General features: G+C 34.6%; 2 protein-coding genes across 7 annotated transcripts in view; one reads left to right on the top strand and one right to left on the bottom strand.

Moving 5' to 3' along the window:
- The window catches only part of LOC123880253 (voltage-gated potassium channel subunit beta-2), a 37001-nt gene extending 36848 nt beyond the window's left edge, over nucleotides 1-153 (bottom strand). For all 4 annotated transcript variants that reach the window (XM_045928275.1, XM_045928276.1, XM_045928277.1 and 1 more), the window contains exon 1: nucleotides 78-153. In XM_045928275.1, the coding sequence (XP_045784231.1) occupies nucleotides 78-86 (9 nt within the window). In that variant the 5' untranslated portion in view covers nucleotides 87-153. The remainder of the gene's footprint in view (nucleotides 1-77) is intronic.
- Nucleotides 124-27761, top strand: LOC123880252 (protein male-specific lethal-1-like). 3 transcript variants are annotated; one of them, XM_045928273.1, is made up of 12 exons: nucleotides 124-159; nucleotides 7107-7250; nucleotides 14893-15006; nucleotides 16535-16655; nucleotides 18162-18327; nucleotides 18775-18893; nucleotides 19418-20094; nucleotides 20835-20964; nucleotides 22283-22455; nucleotides 23978-24102; nucleotides 24875-25078; nucleotides 26347-27761. In XM_045928273.1, exons 1-12 carry the CDS (start codon nucleotides 133-135, stop codon nucleotides 26417-26419), a joined length of 2073 nt encoding a protein of 690 aa, XP_045784229.1. In that variant the 5' UTR covers nucleotides 124-132; the 3' UTR covers nucleotides 26420-27761. The 3 variants fall into 3 exon arrangements, with proteins under 3 accessions (XP_045784229.1, XP_045784230.1, XP_045784228.1); XM_045928274.1 differs by lacking the exon at nucleotides 124-159 and adding an exon at nucleotides 6581-6720; XM_045928272.1 differs by lacking the exons at nucleotides 124-159; nucleotides 7107-7250 and adding an exon at nucleotides 9589-10388.

The raw sequence follows: 27761 nt of genomic DNA, 5'->3' as shown, positions 1-27761 counted from the left end.
AGGGACAGCTCTAGACCCTACATTGCGGCCGCTACGTAGCGGCACCGCTTTTCCAGGAACCCCTAGCTATTTTTTACCTTTTGCATTTGTCTTTCATGTTCAATTTTTTGTTGTTCCAGTTCTTCCTCCGAGATGGGCGGCGTTTCATCCCCACTGGAGGTATGTTTCGCCCCTAAAAAGCAGTAACCAACTCCAAGTCTTCAATAGTATCAACATAGAGCAAAAACACAATAATTGTTTGAGAATAAGCAAACTTTTGCAATATTATTATTTGTCCAATCATAGGATTGCGATTACGTATAATTTATAGCAGCTCTCGAGTGTCAGTTCCTTGAATGACTTGTGACTATCAAACACATTGCGATTGTGGTTATTGGCTAAACTAGGACAAGTGAAAACGTAGGACGCCAATGGTCCATCCACGGAGGACAATGGTACGTCATCTTAACCTACCCATCGCCGGCCCACTACTGAACTCGAGTAACTTTTTAGAATGAAAAGGTCACCAAATGTGAAACAGCAGACTTCACACACCTTTGAAATCATAATGGAAAACTTTTAGGTATTCAGGTTTCCTCGCAATGTGTTCCTTACAGCGATAAAGCGATATGTAACTGTCAAAAAAAAAAAAGATTCCGACGAATTGAGAACCTCCTCCTTTTTTGGAAGTCGGTTAAAAAAGCACGTTATTCCGAAAATTACAAATATCTACTTATATAGGTATACCATGATCCGCGAGCAGCTGTTCATTACAGTTAAGAGGGCTCTTTCCGTCACTCGTTTCATACAATCGTAGTTCCAATTTCATTTGAATATTAAGCAACCAAAGTCCATGAAATTTTGCAGACATATTCTAGAAACTAATATCTATGTCTGTGGTTTTCCAGATTTCTGTTAAAATATTCGGTTTCAAAGTTCGCGGTCTTAAAAATTTTCATACAAATCTTTGAGCCCCTGTAATTTTAAAACTACAAATTTTTAGAAAAATCTAAAACACCACAGACACAGATATTAGTTTCTAAAATATGTCTGCAAAATTTCATGGACTTTGGTTGCTTAATATTCAAATGAAATTGGAACTACGATTGTATGAAACGAGTGACGGAGAGAGCCCTGATAATAAACAGCTGGTCGCGCACATATTGTTATGGGATTGCTGTTTTTATCGTCATTTTGTTACTTTTTTTTATTTTTAAAAACAAGTCCGCTTACTTCCAAGTCAGTTTTAAAAAATGCAAAAAAACATCTCAAAATAGTGAAAATGACGTTATTTCAACTCTAGAGACTCAAAATCATATACCTACTGGTATAATGAGTGGTGTGTGTGGATAATAATAATTGGTTTTACTTTTTGTTAACACGCCCCTTACACCCTTACAGATAGATTAAACACTGAATTTATGCCAAACTAGCTGATGCCCGCAGCTTCGCCCGCGTGGATTGGCCAGATCCCCTGCAGCATCAGGATTGAGGAGTTGGAATCCAATTTTTTTATGAAACAATGTCACACAGTTCCTCTATCGATTAAAAAAAAAATTACGCAAATCGGTTCAGAAATCTCGGAGATTTCGGTGTACATAGGTAGAAAAACACAACTCCCTTTTCGAAAGTCGGTTAAAAAAGTAGCCTATTTTACGCCCTGGTCAATCCTCTACTTGTCTGTGAAAATCCCGTCAAAATCGGTTCAGCCGTTCCAAAGATTAGCCTTTTCAAACAGACAGACAGACAGACAGACAGACAGACAAAAATTTTAAAAACGTGTGATTCAGTGTTGGTATCGTTCAAATAACCATATGAGCTTAATATGAGGTAGTTATTTCGAAATTACAGACAGAAACTCCAATTTTATTTATTAGTATAGATCACTTATCTCTGGTGATAATTCTATATTAATATTATCTATAATATCACACTATAATATTATTATAATTTGGCGAAAGTTTGCAAGTGTGTGTTTGTGTGTGTCAGTATGGTGTATGTTTATTACTCTTTCACGCAATAACTACTGGACGGATTTGGCTTTTTGAATTAGAGAAAGATTATACCCTGGATTAACACATACCTAGGCTATTTTTAAGAGTATTTCTGATTTCTGAACGTCGTGAATTGTGAACATGATCCATTTTCAACATTTATAGTTTATGATATTTTCATAACAAACAAGAGCGACGCGACGACAATGTTCTCTCCTTGGCATGGAGGAAACCAATTTAAGGCCTTTGGTCTCTTTGGCCTAAAGTCGCTCACCCATCCAGTGCTTCATAGCCAGTATCGACTGGTATGCGCTCTTTCAACTAGGCCACACCATGTCTACAGGAATTTTCACGATCATAAATATTTTATGTATGGAGCGTACTCACCTAATACTCGTTAGGTGCCTAATTAAATAATACATACCTATTTATTATTCAATAAGCAAGTATCTCTTTAGGATTCAACCTAAAACTGTAATCTACCTACGCTTCATGGACCTATAAAATACTCACTTATAATAAAAATGTAACTACACGATTTTATTACATTAAAGATAATTAAAAAACACTAAAATTTAATTTGAAAATTTTGATCGGAGAAAATATTATTATCAATAATTAAGTAGGTAGGTACCTACGGGATCAAAATTTTTATCGAATTTACTCCATAACAGCGTCAAATTTTAACCGGTTTTCACAATTATTTTTTCTTTACAAAGGCTTACTGTCAGGTCAGGCCCATGTAAGTTTGATGAAGATTTTATGAATACTTTCGGACATAGACGGTGGAACTTGGTGGAACTACTCAACAGGTAATCAAAACAACTGAGATCGGTATCAGTACCAATTTCGATTTCAGAAAAAAAAACGGTATCCGCCTACCTACCTAAATTTCTCAGGGAAATTCAATAGTGGTTTCATTGTCATTCAGAACACTTCACGAGGAAGGCTTATAAGTACCTATACCTACATTCTAATAGGTAGGTAGGTATAACACATACTTACATACATACTTGTCCATGGAATATGTGACTTCCCATGCGAAGTCAGGGTGGGTCAACTAATATAGGTAGGTATAAAATCTATAATTTGAGGTTTTAAGGAATAGCTACTTAATAATAAAATTATGTTTTGAACTAAATATAAATATTCTCACGTACAAAATCGCGCGGAAAGAAATATTAGAGTAAACGAAAAGAGTGCGATATAAATGTATTCACATACCAGTGGGTGGGTGGTAAGAAATCCAAAATTGGTGAGCCAGCTTTGAAAAATAATTCAAAAATTAACTACAAACGATCAAGGCTATGCGGCGTATGAGCACAAAACTGACTGAATGTGAAAACCGTGGAAATGTATTCATAGATGTTTATTTTCATGGTAGGTACATATCACGTAGGGGAAGCGCTGGGATAACCTAACCCATAGGTATAACTGGTAATGGTATAACTGGTCAAACATGATTCTAGGTCAACGGGAAGTACCCTATAGGTTTTGTTGACAGACACGACAGACGGACAGACAGACAGACGGACAGATGGACAGACTTACAGACAGACAGACGGATAACAAAGTGATGCTATAAGGGTTCCGTTTTTCTTTTTGAGGTATGGAACCCTAAAAAGTGGTTTTTGTGTAATGAACCTCTGTTTAATATTGGTATATAATATTCTGCATATAATGTGGTTACAAAAAACCCACTACATCAATATAATCAACCATATACACAAACTACACTATTAAAATCATTTTTCGTTTGTTGTGCTAATTCTGAACGGTCAGTCATTTTAGATTTGAGTGTCTTCTACAGACCATAAAATGACCACCCTATTCTATAAAACTTGATTGACAAGAATAAATTTAATTGAATTTCTAATTAACATAATATAGTATGTACCTATGGTTTACTGGAATATATTTTTTTGGGGCTTATTAATATAAATGGATCGTCAATTCACTTACAAGCTTACGAAAGTGGTTGACTCTTCTTATTGATGCATACAAAAACTCAAATCCTCATTATGTGTGGACTCTCAGAATAAACATAGGGGTGGCTCTAAAATCAATATGTGCACTCATGGAAGTCCAACAAGGTGGCTGATTAGTTTAGCAAGTAGCAACCCACTTAAAACCCCAGTTAATTTTAAAAGAAATATATATAGTGTTGCTGTTTCGAGAAAAAATACACCTAAAGCCATAGGTAGTACCCTAATTCTTATAATTAATTCATTAATAAAAACTAAGATTTGTTCATCTGCTGGTTGCCGGTCAACTATTGGTCCGGGCACCCTATAGTGAAGTTTTGTGAGGTGTTGGCAAATGGCCAAAAGTGCTTTATAGTGAGTATACAGAATCTTCCTTTCGATCCGACGCTATGCGGGTTTACATGAAAAAGAACATAATTTTGTGTATATACGGCTCCGGCTACATGCTCCGTCTTACTTGACAGCTTATCTACCTTGCTTGCGCAAGCAAAATGGGCAATACAGAAATTTATATTTTTACCGCTCGGTTATGCTTGCGCAGGTCGGTCCCGCAAGCATAACTGAACATGTTGGCAGGCGGGCTTCAGTCATCCAGCAAGTGTCGAGTCTTTGATTTTTAAAGTCGATAGAAAAAAGGACAATTTTCACGATGTAAGTAGTGCCATATCACAGGTACTCACTGGTTTACTGCAAATAATCTACTTTTAAATGCAAAAAATAATAAGTGTATTGAATTCGCATTGCCTAGTACAACATATACTGACATACAATGTCACTATAATGACGAAATAAAATTATAAAAAATTCCATACAAAATTAAAAAAAAAAAACATGTCAAAGTTTTCATGACCCTAACGTGCCCTAACCAAGGCCCTAACTCACTGAGATCGTTGGCCATCTTTAGATAGGCCGAGGCCAACGATCTCAGTGAGTAAGGGCCATGAAAACTTGGACATTAAAAAAAAAAAAAATTGTATGGAAGTTTTTATAATTTTATTTCGCTTTATTATTTCGATTTATATTTTTATACAATGCTGAAGTATATTCAGCATTGTATTTATCAGATCAAAATAGCATGGGTACGTGTCGTCATTATATACTAATTACCAAACACCCTGTATACTTATCCATATTAATATTATAAATACGAAAGTGTGTCTCAGTCTGTTTGTTAGCTTTTCACGGCCCAGCAGTTGAACCGATTTTAATGAAATTTGGTACAGAGTTATCTTACATCTTGGGAGCGGCATAGGCATTTATCCCGGAAAAATCAAATAGTTCCCATGGGATTCTTAAGGCTCATCCGTTGTACCGATTTTTATGTACAGAGGTAGCTTCTGTCCTGGAAATTGACATTACCCCAGAAAATTAAAGATTACCCACGGGAATTTCAAAAACCTAAATCCACGCGGACGATTATTGTACAGGGTGGAATTTTGTAATGCCACCTGAAGGCAATGTAATTTTTACAAATTTTAGTCGGTTCGATTCCCGGGTGTGGTAAGCGAATTTCCGAAAATCTTTGAATGCAGTTTTCTTTCTATTTAAAAATAAAGGAATGTTTTCATTGAGTAAAATTTTCTATCTACAGTATTAAGAGTACTTTCCCTTCAGGTGGCATTACAAAATTCCACCCTGTATGTTCAGTAAAAACAAGAGTTACCTAAATAAAACACTTTTTCTACTAACACATAAATTTATTACGTATTATTACTATTAACGTAGACATATTTTATATATCTACTTATAATGTTATTTTTTGCGACGGAAAGTTTCTGGCAGTATTGAATATTAATTATTTACAATCTACTGTAAAACATACATACATATCATACATATAATTGTCATTGCCCAAAAAACGGGCAAATGTTCATTTATAAGTTGTAATAATAATACCAAAGTAAAACGCCCAGGAAATTTACTAAGTACATAAGTAAGTAATAACTTCTTCTACTTGGTTTTTCTTTTTGTAGCGAGTATTTTAAGTCTTTTCGACTGAATAAAGCTCAGCTCTTTCTTAACTGAATTCAAAACACGTAAATTCAAGTGCTATCCTCAAAAATTTTGATTATTTTACGAGTTTTTGTTTTAGTATATAAATAGTGTTGGGATTGCTTTGTTTACAAATAAATTGAATATCGATAAGAATAAAACTTTTGCAATTAGATAGGTACTGTTTGTCACTCTGAAGGATAGAGAATGAGGAAATTAAAACAGTAAATTTCTTCTAATATTATTACATTTTAGTTTCGTCATTTTATTTCGTCGTTTTACTTCAGCATTGTATTAATCAGATCAAAGTAGCATGGGTACGTGTCGTCATTATATAGTGATCGAAAACCTAAACAACAAACAACTAACAACATCACACTTGTACATTTGTTTCTCAACTGATAGATCGTAAAACTCACAGTCGTCACGGGTAACATTGTAAAATTTGTAAACGTATCAAAGTAGATTCATATTCTGTGGTCCCGTCCTACCCATAGACTTAACAATCATCACGTTATTATTAAAATATTTTAGCGGGTACATCACATCTATCATCTTCATAGATGATGTATATTTTAGCGGGTAGGTACATAATTATTTCAAGAGACGTTTCGAGAAGATTTCCTTTTGTCAGGATCTTGTGTGCATAAAAATAGTTAATTACGGATTTTAGTTGCTTAATATAAGTGCGTATAATAAGTGCTAAGTACCGGCTCAGGTTCGCTTAATATCGTTTAGTATTGGGAAAGGAAGTGGTGATCATGGAGAAGGTATCATTGTATATTAGATAAATTAATTTAAGGTTAACAATCTAATCGAATGCAAATTTTTTAATGCAAATTTTACTAATTAACTTATTGTACAAAAATCATTGCCGCGTTATGGTGCCAAGAATCTGCATTTCCGCGCTGAACCATAAGGCTGATCCTGAAACAAAAATAAGCCGGCTCTTCTGTCTCCAAAAATACGTGCCAATAAATGGCACCCTCATGGTGTGATTTTCTCCGTCTGTCCGTCCGTCTGTCTGCCTATCTGTCACAGTTGATTATTATTATAGTTATATTTTTTTTTATATATTATTATAGTTATTATTATTATATTATTATAGTTATTATAGTTATTATTATTAATTATTATAATTCGATTTTTTTACCAGAAATCACGGCAGCGGAGCCCCAGTCCACCGATACGGAGTGATCAGGTGTTTAAAAAACCTGATTTCAAGTTCTCTTCTGAGTCGAAAAAAAAAGGATCTCAACTGTATCGTGTGCCCAATCAACGACCGGCGAGACGAGGTTCGGTAAGTATTGATTTTCATAATTATGTAGGGAACCCTAAAAGAGCGAGACCCGACTCGCACTTGGCCGCTTTTTTATTATTAGAGTTTGGTTCCCCAAGGGGGCCAACGAGACCTTATTACTAACCCTCCGCTGTCCATCTGTCCGTCTGTCTGTCAGCAGGCTGAATCTCAGAAACGTAATAGATAGAGAGTTGACATTTTCACAGAATGTGTAGGTATTTATTTGTATTTGCCGCTTTATTAAATAATTAAAATCTCAGCAAAAAATAATTGACGAAGCGAAACGAGCGATACCTACAGTAGCTTTTTAAAGCATGTGAGGTTATTTCATCGTCTGGATGGTGTGTTTCACTTTTTAGGGTTCCGTACGCCAGCGGGATCCTATTACTAAGACTGTTGTACGTTCGTCCGTTCGTCTGTCTGTCAGCGGGCTGTATGTCGTGTAGGTACCTTAATAGGTAGAGAGCTTAAATTTTAATAGAATATGTATTTTTATTGCCGCTTTTATAACAAATATTAAAAAATTCAAAATGAGCACCATGAAAATTAAAAAAAAATTAAAGTGTTATTTCTTGTATGATGACAGACCCTTCCTGTGCAAGTCTGACTCGCACTTGACCAGATTTTTTTTTAACTTAGAAAGTATGTATTGTATAATGTTTAGTCATAAAAAGGGGGTTGGGTTTGTTTTATTCCTTAATAATCATTTAATAATTAAATGTTTACAAACCATTTTGAATATTTACCACTTTTTGGCTTTTTTGGGTGAAATTAATTTTAAATGTTATATTATATATGTTATGTTTATATATTATGTCCTTTTTCCATACCACTTCTTTAAACCATTCTTCAAAGTTTGACAAAAATAAGATTGGAAGAAATATCACGGAAAAAATACTTTTTGGAAAAATTTTAAATCACACTTTTTGACTTTTTGGTAATTTTTGGTAAAATTGGTACTGGTTATTATGACTAAGGACCATGGAATATTATGATACTTTCGGAGACGGGGAAGACAAACTGCCAATTTATCCCGCCAGATGTCGCGTTGTCGTTGATGTTGAATAGCTGTCAAAAACCATACATTTTTTCCATTAGTTGAATAATCCTAAATCTTCCTAAATGTATGCCTAAAGTATATGAATCACAGAGTACACTAATACTGCACCTGGGTTGTCTCTAAATGTTTGTTTTCATACATTTGTTTTAATATATCTATGTTGTTTTACTATTCCAATGGTCTTCCCGTACCTGATTTACAACTGACTACAATTTAACTTAATATTTTCTACTATTTGTATGAGAAATAAGTACCTAACTATGAACATTGAACATAATCATACAATGCTCACCGTTCTATAAATCCCTGAATAATATTATGTCGTCATGTGAAAGGTGGAAGTTGAAAGAAGCTGCAGTTACTATTAAATCTTCATTTCTTCTGGTTCTGCATCAGTCCTTCATCAGTAACTCCAATGTTTTAATCGTAATTTTCCTATCCAGAAATGTATGGGTAATTTATAAACAAAAAAAAAATGACAAATGCTTAGGCAGTTAATAGCAGAAATTTTAAAGATTAAGAGGGCTCTCTCCGTCACTCGTTTCATACAATCGTAGTTCCAATTTCATTTGAATATTATGCAACCAAAGTCTCGAAATTTTGCAGACATATTCTAGAAACTAATATCTATGTCTGTGGTTTTCGAGATTTCTGTTAAAATATTTGGTTTCAAAGTTACGCGGTCTTAAAAATTTTCATACAAATTTTTGAGCCCCTGTTATTTTAAATTTTTACATACATATTTTTAGAAAAATCTAAAACACCACAGGCACAGATATTAGTTTTTAGAATATGTCTGCAACATTTCATAGACTTTGGTTGCTTAGTATTCAAATGAAATTGGAACTACGATTATAATATTGAGTAAGTGACGGAGAGAGCCATGAGCTGCCCTGTTAATACTGTCAGTATTAAAAATTAATACTGTCAGTATTAATCTAGCGATGAGAGTCGTCTTTTTACCAGTTAGGGTAGCATTCAGTTTTTTTAATTCATCTTTTTATCTACTGTGACCAAATAATACATTGCTTTATCACTAGTTAAATATTACTGTTACTATTAATCCGTGTCTTCGACTAATTTGGTTCTAACAAAGCTCAAAAAGGCTACAGCCCAGAGCCGTAAAACAAGTTTTAAAAAAATGGTTCTAATTTTACTGGTCTGTGGTTCTAATGGTGTGTGGCCGTTGTGTACCATAGTCTTTGGTCTGTGATGTCTATGGTCTAGGGCAAAGAGAATCTAATCACTACGTTTTTAGTCTAGGGCAACTAATACGGTTGACGCCTTGACGCTTGTTGAATGAACTTCTATACAATTTTTATGAAATTATGACATTTATATTTTAATTTTTATTTAATAAATCAGTGACACTTTGTTATTTTTAAATTTAATGAATTTTTTCTAATTAATGAACTTGTGACATTTTTTGCGCTAATTATTGCGCACCGAACCTTTGTATAGTTGCGTCTAAATCATTTTAGTGATTTCATGTGCGTGAAAGAAATGTCAGAACAGAAGGGTATATTGTACCTAGAATTGTTTTGACAATGTAATACCGAAGGAAATGTGATGAACTGGTGTTTGCGTGATGTGCAGTGATACAATTCGCTGTAATGTTACGAACAAGATTTGGTTAGCTAGGTTTTGACAGCCGGCTGGCTTGTCGTAGCTGACTTAACGTTTGGCTTCATATAAAAATGAACAGTCGCAGCAGTGGAAATGAAACGAATTTGGTGAATTTCTCGGCGGATCTGTCCACACTGAATCAGCTGGATGCTAAAGACGGCTTGCTGAGTTTTCCCTTCGACCATATCTACGCGTGCCACTCTCAAAGTTCGGATCGGAGACAGCCTCTGCAGCTGGAGAAGGAGATCGAAATAGCGTCGCACTGTATTGCGGAAGAAGATTCGAATAATCCTGAATTCGCTCGGTTGACAGAGAGGCTCACAGTTGCTGAGAATCAGAACAAGAAGTTGAAGGACTTGTTAATCTTTCACCTGGACCTGATACAACAACAAAACGAGCTAATCACCAAACGGGACAAACTGTACCATGCTTTGAAACAGGAAAATGATACAGTAAGTTTATAGACTATCAAAAGTTTTTCAACCTATTGTGCATGTTATGCTTTATTTACATGCTGATAGAACCAAAACAGTGGAATTGTAATCTGTATCAAGCTTCATACTTTACATAAACATTTTGAGTATTGAAACAGAAGTATTTACCTATTTGTTTAACAGGTTAAAGAACTATGGATGCATTGCTATGCACACACACATGGCACAAACACATGTTTCATGTTTGTATTTAATCCAAAAACTTGCATACATGTACAGGCAGTAACTTGTATGACATGCACGTAAACCGCTCACAAATTACTTTGAATATGTCCATATAAATGCTCTTATGAAGTGTGTTGTGCACGGTTCATGCATATTCGCAGGTTCAGATCAGCCTTTATTTGGTTTCCTTTTACATTTAGTAGGTAGAGTTTTGTCAAATAAATCTACATTACTAAGTGGCTCTACCAATTTGTATCAGCAAAAGGCAGATTAATTAATGTATTTAGTTGGTAATCCATACTAAGCAGTGTGAATGTGTATCTGTCTTTCTGTCTGTTACCTTTCCAAGGCTTTATAATGTTTAACTGATGTTGGTTTATGGTTTTGTTTCTGACAGAAAAAACTGTAATATAGAATCAAAAGTGTTCAAGCAGTTAGCTTTGAAATTAAAAATTAGTCTTCAATAAATAATTAATTATTTACTACCCAAATATATTGAGGACTAATATAATATTAATACACAAATTAATCAGAAAGAAGTCAGTGAACTTCATTGATTTTTAGTTAGAAAAATATCTGGTGTTTATCTTGGAATGCAAGTGATGTCTGTATCCAATTTAAACAAAGAAGGTAACAAAAAGCAGAGAAATAGACACACTTTACAATTTATGATTCAAATTAAGGTAGATATATAAAAAATTAAATTAGTGTGGATATACTTTTTTTTTTAATTCATTATAGGTAAGCGCTTGACCACAATCACACCTGATGGAAAGTGATGATGTGGTCTAAGATGGGACGCGTTTACCTAGAAGGTTCCTATTGAGTCTTGTTTTAAAGATACCCAGATTGTAATTGGTAAAAAACACAGATCGCGGAAGAGTATTCCAAACCTTAGCCATGCGTATGAGGAATGAAGACGCAAAACGTTTCATGCGTGTAGATGGGATGTTGACGACATAAGGATGGAAACTTACCCGACGTCTTGCAGTTCGGTGGTAAAATGGTGAAGGGAGGACAAGATCAAAAAGTTCCTGTGCACACTCTCTAAAATATATCCTATAAAACTACTAATTAAGTGGGTTGCCATCAATAACAAACAACACGGTCTAACTTGACTATTTTGCCATATACTTTAGCACTTTCAAACACTGGCTGAGTAGGTTAGAATAAATGTGATTAAAATTTGTTATTCTTTTCTGTGCAGAACTTTTTGAAAAGGTTAGCATTGTTTTTTCATTTTGTGCCTTAAGATTTGAATACAGCGACATAGGTACTAGGCATTATAGGCACTAACAGTTATGATTTACTCAAAGATTTGTTACCAAACTATACTAAAGTACATATAGGTAAGTAAATGTGTATTATAAGTTACATTTTGTTCTTTTTAAAAGCACTTTGCATTTGCAATATTTACGAAAACGTCTTCAAATGCAAATTCTTCTCTGTATATATATGAGTTATTATATTACTAATTAATCCCAAAAGATGTATTTTATTTCTTAATCTTATGTAGGTAAGTACTTAAAAGTAAAAAATATAACAATTTTTTTCGGTTATCTACCTCAAAAGGATAAAAAGAAACCTTATAGGATCACTTTTTTGTCTGTCTGTCTGTCTTCTGTCTGTCGTGCATGTCAAGAAAACCTATAGGATACTTCCTGTCGACCTAGAATTATGAAATTTGACAGGTAGGTAGGTCTTATAGCACAAGTAAAGGAATTAATCTGAAAACAGTTAATTTGTGGTTACATCACAAAAAAAAATTAAAATGTATTCACTACAAAAATTAATTTGTGAAATCACATATAGAGCTGTTGTAATTAACTTGCAGTGTTGCACATAAAAATGTTAAAATATCTTGTACAATGATATGGAACCCTTCGTAAGCGAGTCCGACTCGCACTTGTCCAGGCTTTTTCACACAAGGATTATTTTGCAACTAAATTCTTGTAAAATTAGTGATTAGTGATTATGATAAAATAATTAATACATTTTGCATTGCATGTTGTGAATTTTTAACTTATATTTGCATGCAAATATTGCTCACAACATATTACTAAATTAACAAATTAAGTACTGAAATACTAGTGTATGCCGGAGATATTGTCCGCGTGGACTACACCTATTTAAATCTCTATTGGGGTTGAATTTTCAAAAATCCTTTCTTATCTGGTCCACGTCATATTAGCTATCTGCATGTCAAATTTCAGCCCGATCCATCCTATAGTTTAAGCTGTGGGTTGATAGATCAGTCAAATCAGATTAAGTAATGCTGCTTAATGTATGTGTGTGTAAAAAGCATTTATACTAAATGCAAATGTTTTTGCATTACTTGTACTAAATTACTGTAAAATATGGACAAAACCTGCTAAAAAGTTCTGCCATTATTATATTTATTTACTTAGGATGAGAGAATAAAAAGGTCAACTGAACTTTGATGAATGTATATTGTGTAAGTGTAAAGTATATCTGTGTGTTAGTTTCAATATTGTATGCTCCCAGACAAATTAATACAAAATTTAATTAAGGTTCCTATATCTTTTGGTGATGCATATGATTTAGAATTTAAATTGTAGAGTTACTGTTATTGTGGTTACACTAATATTAAATAACAACTGAAAATACTTCGAGCTATAAAAAGTTAAATATATATATTCATGTTCAATCTAAAACTAACATGAACATTAAAAAATGAATATATTCAAACCTCTATCCAATATCACAGGTCCTCCTCCATCTATAGTGTCATAAGTTTTAGTGCAGATGTTTTTGCCCTCCCAAAGATTGGTGAAAAGACATCTGATATGAGTGACACCATTTCTATTTTCTTATATACTTCCTACATCTAAATCTTTTACATACACAGTTGCATGTAAAGGCCCTCAATTGATTTTATGAATTCAAAACATATTTGGAAGAGTTGTGTCCAAAACGTGAAACTGTTAATTGTGTATTGTAATAAACAGTGACTCAAGTCTCAACAGTATCTTAAGAGGATTGTTTAGTTGTTTTTCATACAAAAAACGATAGCGTTTTTCTCCCCGTAAATGTAGTCCAAATTTCATAATTTTCAGAAATGTTGTAGATATAATGAGGAACTATGCTTGTATGTTTTAATTTTAAAGAAATTTTGCTTATGTTAAAATTTAATAGTGTCTAAATATTCTTTCTTGAGTATTTTAATTTGTTTTTTAATTAACTGAACTAAAATACTAAAAAAAAACTTACTAGCCTAGATTAAAGTGTACTGAATGTAAGGAGACTAAAATTGTCTAATTTCGTAAACGTTTGGGAGAGTAAAAATGTTATCACCCGAAACAATATTTCAAGGATAAAATGTAGGCAAAGCCTACTGGACTTGCAATTCTCTTTATCACACGATACGAAAAAGGCAGCGAAGTGGCGTGAAACAGATAGCATTTTTCAAAATACTTTGTGTTTAAATAAAAGTGTTTTAATAAAGTGTTTCGTCACTAGATGATAGTCTTAAGATGATCTCTTGATATAAAATATTGTTATTTAATGTTAATTATTTATTTAACATCAACATTTATGTTAATGCTATTGTTAAATAAAAACCCTGTGAGATTGTCTACTCTACCTTGATATACAGGTACTACAGTAGAAAATTTAAAAGTCTTTTGATGGTTTTTTGTATTATCTAGGCAGTTGCACGTCAAGCCAGCTCTGTCTTATCTTGTTTTTTTAATTAGGTACTTATGTGATTTGTCTCATCCACATAAAATTTGAATGTGCATCACACAGACAAGTCGGCAAGGCAAGGGCATTGTAAATATCTTTGTTAAATAAATTAATAAATTGAATAAAATCTCGAAGCCTTCAAGTATCATTTATAAAATGAGGGACACATAATAGGTATTACTAGGTATTACATAATACCTATTACTTTACTTTTACGATCAAACAAAAAGCCAAGCTAGAAGTTCATGCGAATAGTCTGGCAGTGTCGCTTACCACATGCAGCAGAGTAAATAGGCCAAAACAAGCCACAATAGAAAAACTGTCTTGTGGACAATAAAGCCAGGGATAGTCCTAAGAGAAGAGTTTCTTGATGGAGCGGCCTTCTCCCAACCCTTAACGCACTCTAACTAACCATATAAATGACAGATTGCAGATAGCCTAGAAATATCAAACAAAAAAAAACTTTTACGATATTTTTTACTGCTAACACAAGTCAACCAAATAATAAATAATAGTCTTGTAAATAATGTAATGTTACAAGTTTTACTTGTTAAGTTTTATGTTTACTAATAACATTATTACTTGATTCCAGCTTAAAGCTAAATTAATGCGAATGGACAGAAGGATAGGAATGAGTCCACGACACACTCTGCCAACATCAACAATTACATCAAGTGTTATCAAGACGGAACCTGTCGCACCTGAGGTGAATCTTTTTAATTTACGCTTAAGAGGACTCTCTCCGTCATTCGTTTCATACAATCGTAGTTCCAATTTCATTTGAATATTAAGCAACCAAAGTCCATGAAATTTTGCAGACATATTCTAGAAACTAATATCTATGTCTGTGGTTTTCCAGATTCGTGGTTAAAATATTCGGTTTCAAAGTTACGAGGTCTTGAAAATTTTCATACAAATCTTTGGGCCCCTGTAATTTTAAAACTACATATTTTTAGAAAAATCTAAAACACCACAAACACAGATATTAGTTTCTAGAATATGTCTGCAAAATTTCATGGACTTTGGTTGCTTAATGTTCAAATGAAATTGGAACTACGATTGTATGAAACGTGTGACGGAGAGAGCCCTGTTAACCTGCTTGTAGTGATTGGGATGATGTCTATGTCAAAAATTAATTATTTCTTAGTAATTGGGTAGTTCTAGATAAGAGGTGATGTGTACAGCAATCGTTATAAAATAGTTTTTTTATCTTACATCTTGTCATTTTATGCCAAAAATCACAGCTTCTTAATGTATTTTATGAATAGCATTATGATTAAATGCTGAATTAAAGAACACTTTCCTGAAATTCCACATTAAAGGCTGAAAATGTCTCTGCCCTAGCCTGTCTTCATGAGGTTTTTTAGTTAACATGCAAACAGTACATACCTCCTTTGTCGCATTTGCCCAATTAAAGTATATTTAGCACAAAAAAAAGTACACTTAAGTATTATAAAGGTAAAATACAAAAATATTTGTTTCTTCAAACAAATATATCCTAATATTATTATAAATGTGAAAGTGTGGATGTTTGGATGTTTGTTACTCAATCACGCAAAAACCACTGGGCGAATTTGGCTGAAAAGAATGGAGATAGATTATACCCTGGTTTAACATGTAGGCTACTTCTATGTTAAATTTTTTAAATTTGACACGAAAATATTAAAACAATAAAGATACATTTTCGTACGTACGTATATATTATGTGTCTATTTACTTACATATTTTCTTTAACTAATTAAAATAAAATGAAAATTAATTAATTAAAATATTGTAATCTTAATCATCTTTAATTTAGTTTAAAACATTTGGTAATTGTCATTTGGCGTAAACAATTGGTCGGTTGGTGATCGGGATAATCCGCGAATCAGGATGACTGAGGTCCGGATAATCAAGTCTACTGTATTATTATTCTACACATCATACTATATCGCTGAACTGATTGGTGGTATGGAGGCCAACTGATAATAGGAGCTGCGTCAATTTAGAAATGATAAATATACAATTACTACACTGCCGGGAATCGAATCCGGGACTTCCTAGCCGCAGCATCAACACCAAACGTTTGCCACTGTGCCAAAATTATGAAAATCTTAGATATTCAAACAATTAGATAATTCAAATATAACTTGCAAATATTCTTTATCCAAGTACATAGTTATTATTATTGAATACATGAATTATGGATATTATTGTTAATATGGTATATATTTTATTTCTTGGTTTGTTTTCAGGTAATTTTAAATAGCTTTTCTGAGCTGCTTTTACCAGATAATGGCAATTCCGTTACTTCTGATCAGAATACACCTTTTGGTCAGGTAACATTTGGGATTGCAAGAGCCAATGTGGAACCAGGTATCTATATTAAATTCTTAGCAATACAGAAACAAAATCAATTTTGAATCGTTTTTAAGGTTCCGTACCTCAAAAGGAAGAACGGTACCCTTATAGGATTACTTTGTTGTCTGTCTGTCCGTCGTATCTGTCAAGAAACCTACAGGGTACTTCCCGTTGACCTAGAATCATGAAATTTGGTACGTAGGTAGGTCTTATAGCACAAGTATACAGGAATAAATCTGAAAACCGCGAATTTGTGGTTACATTATTAAAAAAAATTAAAATGTGTTTCAATTTTCAAAGTAAGAGAACTATACCAAGTGTGGTATCATATGAAAGGGCTTTACCTGTACATGCTAAAACAGATTTTTATTTATTGTTATGCTTAATAGTTTTTAATTTATTGTGCAAAATGTTGGAAAAAATACCTGAGTACGGAACCCTCAGTGCGCGAGTCTGACTCGCACTTGGCCGGTTTTTTTGTGCTTTGTATCGTAAGTTGTTTTGCCAATCTTCCTTCAATATCAATGAAGACACCTTGTGCCAGAAGTCGCTTGTAGAAGGTAGGTACCAAACAATGATTTCATGATTGAACTCCAAATCCCAACTCTTCATTTCTGATGCTGCAGGGTACAGCACTCCTAAACAATAGGTCTTCAGGAATTTTGATAGTTAAGTAATATTTTAGGTGCCGAGCATAGACTTCACTATTAAACTCCAAGGCCCAACTCCTCGATCCTGATGCTGCAGGATTTCTGCCCGCTTATTGTAGGGATTGAGGATTTGTTGATGGTAAATTGATATTGAAAATATCAAGCACCAAACTTCATGACTGAATATTACTGGTGCTCCAGGGATACTTCATTCTAAACGGGGGAGGAATTATGAACTGTAGTAGTAGTAGATGGTATATTATGGTAGATATAGAACTGTAGTAGATAGTGACTTGATATTGTACATAATATGTATAGAATCATTGAACCATTGAACTCCTCAAATGTGATGCTGCGGACAACTGCACTCCTAAGCTGTGACAAAGTGAGACACTGAAAGTCTAAAATAAATTTTATTTTAAAAAAGTGAACCATCTTCATTAGTACAAAATTAAAAAAAAATATATTAAACACTAGCTGATGCCCGCGACTTCGTCCGCGTGGATTTACATTTTTCAAAATTTTTATTTTCCGAGATAAAAAGTAGCCTATGTGTTAATCCAGGGTATAATCTATCTCCATTCCAAATTTCAGCTAAATCCGTCCAGTAGTTTTTGCGTGATTGAGTAAAAAACATCCAAACATCCACACTTTCACAATGATAATATTAGTAGGATTTTTCAGTGCTTTTGAAGTCAGTTCATTTTTACAAAAAAGTTTTTCTTTTCACATAAACTTTTATGCATTCATTATTAAAATCATTATTTTATTCATTCATTAATAAAACCTCAAAGGAAAAGTCGTTTTGCTGCATTTCTAAATTATATATTTGAGTGCTAAATGACTTATAATCTATGTTTGGTAATTTCAGAACTCCCAAATCAGAAGTCAGCCGATATAACAGCACCACCACCAGTGTTGGACAAAAAATTAAATTGTGATAATTTTAAAATGATTGATAATAAACGTTCACTTGTTAAAAAAGAGATAAAGACTGAAAACCGTTCCGAGGCGCTGTACACAGTTACTTCAAACAGGTAAGTACGATTTTTTGCCATAGTAAAATAAGAAACTCTTATGTGTCTCTTCCAATCTATCAGTCTGTGTCCCCGAAAAAAATGACCTAAAAAAATTGGCTAACCCTGGAGTGGTTCTGTCATTGAATAGTTATTTTAAAATCATTATGAGATTTTTAGCATGACTACGAATTCTTCCTTGTACGTGTTTCGACACGCACTTGGCCAGTTATTTTGGCTAGTTTGCGGATTTTTTTTTTATTGTAATTTGCTATTAGTCTCTGTAAAGTTCCACGTTTCACAGACCAAAAAACCTCTGTTTAACTGAGTTAAATACTGTAGCTAGATAGATTTAGGTGCACATCAACAAAACTTTATGAACAATGATCGACATTTACCAACAATACAATACATTATCTAGTTGAAAAGACAACTTTCTTTTACTACATATTATATTTTTTGTTATAGCGGCAACCCGATAATCCAAAGAATTCACAAGAATAGAAGAAGAACGTCGAGCATTGGAAGTTTAAGTCGCATGACTAAGGCGCCTAAGACAGAAATACCCGAAACTATTACGTCTAAAAGTATGTACCCGCTGCCTTGAATCCATACCACACTAGATAATCGTCCCGCGTGCCTCCTATTGTACTTTCATGGTACTGTGTCTAAAACCTTCCCAGAATATCAACAACAACTGCATAAAGTTTCAAATCAATCAAAAGAACGATGGGCGAACGGATAGATAAAAACAAGACAGACAAACAAACATAAAATTTTCATAAAAGATTATTATGTTTGTTTGCCGCCGTGCTTATGAGTGTTTCGACAATTAAAACAAACAAGTGTAAAATTAAAATCATGAACGGCAAAATCTATTAATATTAGAAATGTGAAAGTTTGTATGTGTTTTTCTTTCAGCCCACAATGACAACAAGGCTTTACTTGTACATTCAAAAACAAATTTTTATTTATTTTTATGCATAATAGGTTTGATATATCATGCAAAATGTCGAAAAAATACCCCAGTACGGAACCCTCTGTGCACGAGTCCGACTCGCACTTTTTATAATGAGGAAATACTTATAAAAAAGGTTAACTTTTGTTTCAGGCAAAATGATGGAACAGGAACAAAGCTACGATCGCACTTTCAGCGTCAATAAGAAGTCCAAAATGATAAACACGTATGGAAAGTCGCGAAATTCGTCTACTGTACCAAAACGGACTACACAGTTCACTGGGTCTCTATCAGATAGATTGCAGCTCATTGACACAACGCCGACCGGGGAAGACCCTTACCAGTTGGGCGAAGCCGATATGAGGGAACAATCGCCCATTCCAAAGCTGATGTTGCAAAAGACGAACCACGGACGCATGAAGATCTGCACGGATCCAATGGGCGAGACGACCACGCGTCGCATCTATGACATGCCCGATACGAAGTCAAAAATAAACAGGTTTATGTCCGTCTATGAACAGCCCAAGAAAGAAAAGAAAACCATAATTGTCCAAGAGCCGGATTTGGATTTGGTTAAAACAGAGACGGAAATCGGGTGGCCGAATATATACAATGATAAGCCGAGTGAAACTAGTCTATGCGATTTTTCCTACGGCGAAGCGTCAATGTTGCCCTCATTGGATGCAAACGAGTTCCAGGAGCTTTTTACGTCTGACTCGGCTCTCAATTTAGATACTTTAAACCAGTTAGATGAACCTCCAGAGAAAATGGTTCCAGACAAGACGACAAAACGGCGAATGGCGCGCACGACTAGCCTCATGGTGCCTGATGTAAGACACTTTTCTTTTATTTGGATTCCATACCCGAAGGGTGCTAACGGGACATAATTACTAAGCCCTTACTGTCCGTCCGCCCTTTCGTCCGTCTGTCTGTAAGTGAGCTGTATCTCCCGAACCGTTACAGGTAGAGAGTTGAAATTTTCATAGAATGTGTATTCTATTGCCACTATAACAAAAAATAATAAAAATTTCAAAATGACTGCCATGAAAAATAAAAATTTAAAAGTGTTATTTCTTGTACTTGTGTAATGGTTCAAACCCTACTTGTGTGAGTCCAACTCGCATTTGACCGCTTCCTTGTTGAGGTTAACGCGCGACAGTTATACCAAAAGTATATTAGTAATACCTATGAGGAATTCATGCTTGAAAAGTAAAATAGAATAGAAAGAGCATTGCTCACTTAAAGAGTAAATTAAGAAATATTAATAAATTAAATACAAGTGGTACTTTTCGGAGTTATTTGTTTTAACTTGTTAAATATTACCTTGGTTTAATGCTGAAGGAAAACTGCATGCATTGAGAGATGTCTATAATGTTCTCGAAGGTGTGTGAAGTCTGCCGATTTGCTCTTGGCGACTGCGGTGGACTATATACTAAACTCTTGCCATTCTGAAAGGAGACCTATGCGTAGTGGGTCAGCAATGATTTTGGATGACGATGAAGGTGGTAGTATGCAAAGGCGCTTTATCGCTCATATATTATAAGTGTTTAAAATTTTGATGTCTTTTCAGGAAGATGTCGTAGATTCAAAACGTGGTATGGACAGTAGGCGTGGTAGGAAACGGGCTTTTTCCACCACTGGCTTGGGGAAGCAGCAATCCCAAAAGGGCCAAGCAAAACCAAAAATAGTTAGAGGACGAGGTAATTATATCTTTTTTTATTTAATAATTAGATAATGCCCGCGACTTGGCCCGTGTGGATTTAGGTTTTCAAAAACCCCACTGTATCTCTTTGATTTCCGGGATAAAAAGTTGTCTATGTCTCTAAGATACAAACTATCCCTGTACCAAGTAGATGATGGCCTCAATTTCGTCCACATGGATATAGGTTTTTTTAAATTCCATGTGAACTCTTTAATTCTCCAGGATAAAAGTAGCTTTTTCTAGGATGCAAGCTATGTATGGTCTTTTTTTAATTCATTATTTGAACCAAATAATAGGTGTACAATGTACATACTCGTAATTCCACTTGACATCCTGAAACTCTCTTGAGTTTATGTGGATTTTTAACCGACTTCAAAAAAAGGAGGAGGTTCTCAATTCGTCGGAATCTTTTTTTTTTAAATGTATGTTCCCCGATTACTCAAAGACGCCTGGACCGATTTGGAAAGTTTTTTTTGTTTGAAAGGGTATACTTTGCAGTTGGTGCCATATAAATTTGGTGAAGATTTGATGAATATCTTCGGAGATGGAGAACTCTCCTCAATGGATAAGAGTAAATTGCCCGGCATCAGTGTAATAGCTTAGTAAACAGTAGGGTTTAAACTGGTCATAGCATATTAGTACAGTGGGGCCACTAAAAATTCTGAAATAAAAAAAATTCATAAGAAAAATAAAACCAACTTCAAAAACCACAAACACTAAAAAGTAAAAAATAATTTTTGTTTGTACACGTGTAATGTATATAATATGAAGTCGGGCGAGCTTTACACTTGGATTTCTAGTTTCTTTTATTATGCTCGCTCGACTTAATACATACATTACACATGTAGAAACAAAAATTATTTTTTACTTTATAGTGTTTGTGGTTTTTGAAGTTGGTTTTATTTTTCTTTTGAAAATTTTTGATACACATTCCTCTTGAATATCTAAGATACTGAACTAAATAACAAAGGTATACTAATTGAAACTAATATCACAATATTATAATGCAGGATGTAGGTAGGTAATTAATGTTACTAAACGCTCGCAATTTACGTCTAATGACATCGCACCGCACAACCTGAAAACTACTAGCCAATGCCAAACCGGTTAAACGTGGGACTGTGAAAGTGTGAAGCAGACAGACACTGTTGTATTACTTATTAGTATAGAATAGCTTCGCTGTGGTGGAGTTTCTTGAAATCGTCATCATCAGAGAAGAAACCTACATTTTAGACATCTTTTAGACTCCTTAGTTCTTACATTAAAAATTAAAAATATGTCTTTGCTTTGAAAAGATTGAGTCATCTTTTTTCTAGGAGGTGCTGCTGCCCGAGGAAAAAAATCGCCTGTGCCAGGTCAAATGACCATGACGCCATATCCAACTTTGGTCGGCGACCCAGACATGTCTTGGTACTTCGGCCTAGACGCTGATTTGAAACTCGAAGACTTGGACCCTTTCTACTTTCAAGCTCAAGCTTCTACTGTTGAGGTATGAAAGTTTGTGTTTGCTGTTATAGCAGCAATAGAAATATACCTTCTGTGAAAATTTCAAGTTTCTACCTATTACGGTTCACGAGATACAGCCCCCTGACAGACGCACGGACGGACGGACGGACTTTAAATTTTCACAGAACATGTATTTCTATTGCCGCTATGACAGCAAATACTAAAATTACAAAATGGCCTCCATGAAAATTATTATAAATGAAAAGTGTTATTTCTTGTATGATTAAAGATTATTTTTCAATAGGCTCACTATTGGAAAATAAATAATCTTTAATGATTTTGTATTAAAGTCGTTTTTACTTTGATCCTGATTTAATTCCTCGACAATAGCATTTGTTAGAATTTTCTACCTGGTCTCTTTGTTGTATCATTTTTTCTTGACCTTTATGATTTTTCCTGTAACGTTTACTACCGATAAGTAGCTAACGATACGTAGATGTTTTTGAAATGATCCGCCATATAAGTGCCATAGTTGTTTTTATAGAAAATTTGCAAGTTATTCAAAGAGATTATATAAAAATCGAGAACTTGTACAATTTTGGAGCTGTAATTTTAAAATTCTTGAATATTATTTTTGTTTTATAAATTTCAAGCCATAATTTCAAAACTAAGATAAAGTTGATTCACATTGTTTAAACATCATGCATTTCGCTCTTGGGTTGAATATGTCCTGCCTGTAAATGTTAATTAAAATAACGTGCTCTCACTTTCGACCGACCATGGAAAGCATTCTTATATACTTGTGTTTGTATTTCTACAAATTTAAAACTCACTGCAGTGTCGTAAGACGTGTTCGCACTAGTTTTCTCTCTAGTAAACTATCAACAAGTGTAAATTAAAAATTTTCAACACCCCCGACAAGTGAACGTTACAGTAACTAGAAAAAAGCTGATAACTTTCAAACGGCTGAACCGATTTTCTTGGACTATTCCGCGCCTACGATCCAAAGTATCTGAGCTGAGTTTTCCAAAACATCATTTTCAAATAAATAATTATGTATATCTAGGCAACGTCCATTTTGACAGCTTGACATTTGTCAATTGACACTTGAATATTATGAACCTAAGGGTTATTCTAACCTTCTTTTCTACAAGACAACTAGAAAAGAGCTGATAACTTTTAAACAGCTGAACCAATTTTTTTGGATTATAGCTAAGAACACTCTCGATCAAGCCACCTTTCAAACAAAAAAAAGTAAATTAAAATCGGTTCATTCGTTTAGGCGCTACGATGCCACAGACAGATCACAGATACACAGATACACAGACACACAGATACACAGATACACATGTCAAACTTATTACACCCCTCTTTTTGGGTCGGGGGTTAAAAATGAATGCGCAAACATTGGTGAGCTCAAATTACCTCATAACTTTGATGACCAACAGCAACAACGATAGGCGAGTCACAAACAGAAGGATATAATATTTGAATGTTAAAGTCTGTATAGTTACCAAATATCGCGAAGTTACCGATTTGCGCTCATATTTTTGTAATCTTTACAGGTTCCACGTTGGCGTGAAAAGATTTACACGAGCAGTTATACCCTAGAGGGCACTGAGAACCTCGACGACAAGGTGTTTGAAAAGAGGCATCAAAAGCTTGAAGCCGAGGAGAGACGACAATTGAGGTAGGATATCAGTCCATATAGAAATTGTGTCCTGAAAATGTTTACTATTATAATATTTGCCTCGTTAGAAAGCTCAGAGTCACTCAGAAGATTTTCGTCCTCCTGTCTTTAGTTATTGCTTCGACTGGTTCCACGAAGAAACCTATACTTTATGGTCTCAACGCTGGTGGACATGCTGCCATTGGAACGCCACTTAAAGCAGCGTTTCCCTCCTCTCTTCACAAAATATGCCCAACCCATTTCCTCAGAGCTATTATAATAATAAAGTTTTTTATTAAAGGCAAGGAACCCAGTATACATACATTGCAAAATATACAATTGTAAAAACATACATTGCAAAATATAAAGTAGAATAAAATAAGCTATAGGTACATAAAACTTAGAACCTAACTAGGAATGTTAAAAAAAAAAACAAACTTCACAGGCGTCACTTTCAACAAATGTTTTCTATTTCTTATGACTATTTCGATGCACAGATAGCCAATATCCAAAAATATTGCTAGGCATTCCGTCACAGACCATCTTGAGAATACTGTTCTGAGATGCCCGGAGTCTCTCCAGGAAGGAAGCCACTCTTATCCCCATTACAGCATAAAAATCAGGCACTCTCGATTCGGCAAACATACCCGATGCACTACAGTATCGAGGCAAACCCATCAATATGCGAAAAGCATCATTGTACTGCACGCATTTCCTTGAATACCTGGAGTTAATGACATGTTTCCTACAAGTCCTCAGTTCTGAGAATATAATCCACCTTATATAATTTCAGATGGCACATGAGGCGAGTAAGGGAGCAGCGGCACGTGGAGAAGCTGCGCCAAAGGCAGAGGGACTCTTGGTGCAGCTCGCCCGTCAACCCGCCGGCGGTGTACACCGTGTGGCCGCGGCCGCTGCGGGAAGTGAAGTTCATCGAGATAACCGACGAGCTGCCGGTCAACAGCTTCGGGGAGCCGCTGCCTCAGATGCCGGAGTCGTGAGTATTGTCATACTAGATTTTTTGCTGTCCATGAGACGGGTCTGCCCGCGAAATTCAAATTTTATTTAGTTTTTCGCTATTTGTAAACTAATACGACAAAGTAGGCTTATGGCACTTTAATTGCGCCAATGGCAGTACCATCCTCACAGGTTTATATAAAAATCGTTACTTGCAAGTGTTCAGTTTAAGAAATTAGTCAAAATAATTAGTTTAACGTCAGTTACTCACAAATTAGTCGATTACTCTGACTAATTTCTTAAACTGGACAAAACCAAATTAAATTTGAATTTCGCGGGCAGGCCCGTCGCTTCCACCTTGCTCCAGAGCTTTGCGCCATCTTCCTCTTGACGTCAACATCGGACGTGGATTTTACGAATTTTGGAAGTCTCTCTATTTAATGACTCCTAATAAATAATTTATTTTAGACATAGGCATCATCCCAATTCCTGTCCCATACTTATTGCCGCCAGAAACAGCAGTAGCTTCTTGGCCGGGGGATAGTTTTGACCTCCTCCGGGTGCAGGATAAGTTTTTCTAGGTGAAGACTACGTTTATGCATTAGTGCATGGCAATAGCAGCTTGCGTCCCACTGACTCCTGTTGTTCCGAAAAATCCCAATAGTGAAATCTATGAATACTTTTTTATAAAATGAATTTTTGGTCTTTTTGAAAATTAAAAAAGAAAAAAAAAGTGAACAATCTTTATTCAATTGTCTATCTATTCGTGATAGTTGCAAATTAACAATGTATACCTTAGAAGGCAATGCATGGAATCAATCATTATTTTTCAATTTGGATCATTTAATAAACATTCACTTTATCAAAAATAATTTTAATCGGTTAATGTGAAGACAAAATTAGTCAATCATCCTATTTGCGTCCACTGCTGGGTAATGCCTTCTGAAGAGCGCGCCGCTGAGAGACACAGACACTGTTCTTTGCCTTTCTCATCCACCCATTTCCCGCTACCTTTTGAAGTCGGCAGTCCATAGGGTTGGAGGTCGTCCTACTGCACTTGCTGGTAGTCGGTCTCCACTCCAGTACATGTGCGCCCTGGCGGCCATCGGTCCTGCGACAGACACGATAATATAATGAAGAAGTAGACAATACAATTTAGAAATGTATATTTTTAGGCTTCCGTAACCTCCTCAGTAGAATTTGGAACTTCTTAGAGGTTTACATTGTTTTCTGTTGATTTCCGTATAAACAAAAAACTAATATGAAAAAATGACTTGGGAATTTTATGTCTGTTTTGCTCAATTCCAGTGACTTCATGCTGCCTTGGGTGCGGACGTCAAAAGCCCTGAAGAGATCTAAAAGATCAAAAACCCTACATTAGATTCTACAAGTTTATTGGACAATAATACTGCCCCCCTGCTGATCATGTCTAAATGTGCCTGGGTGTGCTGTTTACAAAAAAAACTTATTAGTGACAAAAAAAGGTTTTTATTAATTTAAAAAAAGGATGGAAATACGTCATCGCACTGATGGTGGCTGTACTTGCGTAATATTGTCGTCAATCCAGACATCTAAAATGCATATGTCGCTATGTTCCAACAAATACTAAAAAAAACCTGTTTTAGTCGTAACATTATTGTGGATGGTGTTGTTTAATTTTTTTAAGACAACCCTCACTCGAGCGCTCCCGTTACGTACAAGTGTCTGAAATCTTTGAGCTTGTGTAACTTAGAAACTACATATTTTTACAGAAATCAGGCCAGTCACAGTCAGACATTAGTCTCTAAAGCAAGCAACGCAAGAGTCTGGTGGTACATATAGTGCATAACTGAGAAAGTTCCTGTGTCAGTGGAGCGGTGCGGGAGGGTGACAGTTGTCACAAGTTGAAACCTGTACCTCCACTACTACAGGAAACTTCTCAGTTCTGCATTATGCATGTAGTAACAATTATCAAGAACGAATCTTCTGTATATAGATCGCGCTCGGGAGAGCGGTTACTTCTTTTTTAAATTCATTAGATTTTATTATTTAAGAGTTTACAAAGTGTCACAATGATTTAATGTAAATAAACATATTTTAGTTTTAAGGAAGTTTTAAGGTAAATAATGCAGTTTTTCGCTGCACTGCATGGATTTTTTGTACAAATCATTTTACATTTACACTTTATCTATATTTAGATGCACTTGGAATAAAATTACAGCAAAATCAGTTCAATTTTAGACTACACAAAATCTGAAATCAGAGAAATTAGGAAAATTTACATTTTTACACTTTTAACCATCGTTATATACCTGCAGAGTGGAAGTGGTCCTTTAGCTAATTAATGAAATTCATCTTTATTAATCAGAAAACAAATTAAAGACATGTTTCAATTGTAAAACATTGTCTCAAGGCGTAAGAAATTGTTACTTTATTTACACAAGATTTTATTTATTTACTCCTATTTTTAAAAAAATGGTGCAATTAATTATAGAGCTTTATTTTTTGTTAGTACAAAAGCCGAAAATGTTTTTATTACTATCGATAAAATATTTCAAAATATAATCTGCTTATTTTGTCTATACTTAAAGTATTAATAATAGTATACTGTTTGTAGTATATAATTGTACTTGTAGTATATAATTGTACTTTTATATATACCTAGTGGAAACTGACTGATTGATCTACAAACACAAAGCACAAACTACTAGACGGATCGGAGTAAACATGCAGATAGCTATTAG

This window comes from Maniola jurtina, chromosome Z (genome assembly GCF_905333055.1).
Source record: "Maniola jurtina chromosome Z, ilManJurt1.1, whole genome shotgun sequence".
In the NCBI taxonomy this organism is placed as follows: domain Eukaryota; kingdom Metazoa; phylum Arthropoda; class Insecta; order Lepidoptera; family Nymphalidae; genus Maniola; species Maniola jurtina.
The sequence above is the reverse complement of the archived record's forward strand: the minus strand, read 5'-3'. Positions and strand labels throughout refer to the sequence as shown.

Excerpts from the sequence above, each read along its gene's own strand:
- LOC123880252 (XM_045928272.1), top strand. The coding sequence starts at position 10,008 with ATGAACAGTCGCAGCAGTGGAAATGAAACGAATTTGGTGAATTTCTCG. Across the intron at positions 10,389-14,892 it reads TGAAACAGGAAAATGATACA|CTTAAAGCTAAATTAATGCG; the intron begins GTAAGTTTATAG and ends ACTTGATTCCAG. Across the intron at positions 20,965-22,282 it reads AAAAATAGTTAGAGGACGAG|GAGGTGCTGCTGCCCGAGGA; the intron begins GTAATTATATCT and ends TCTTTTTTCTAG.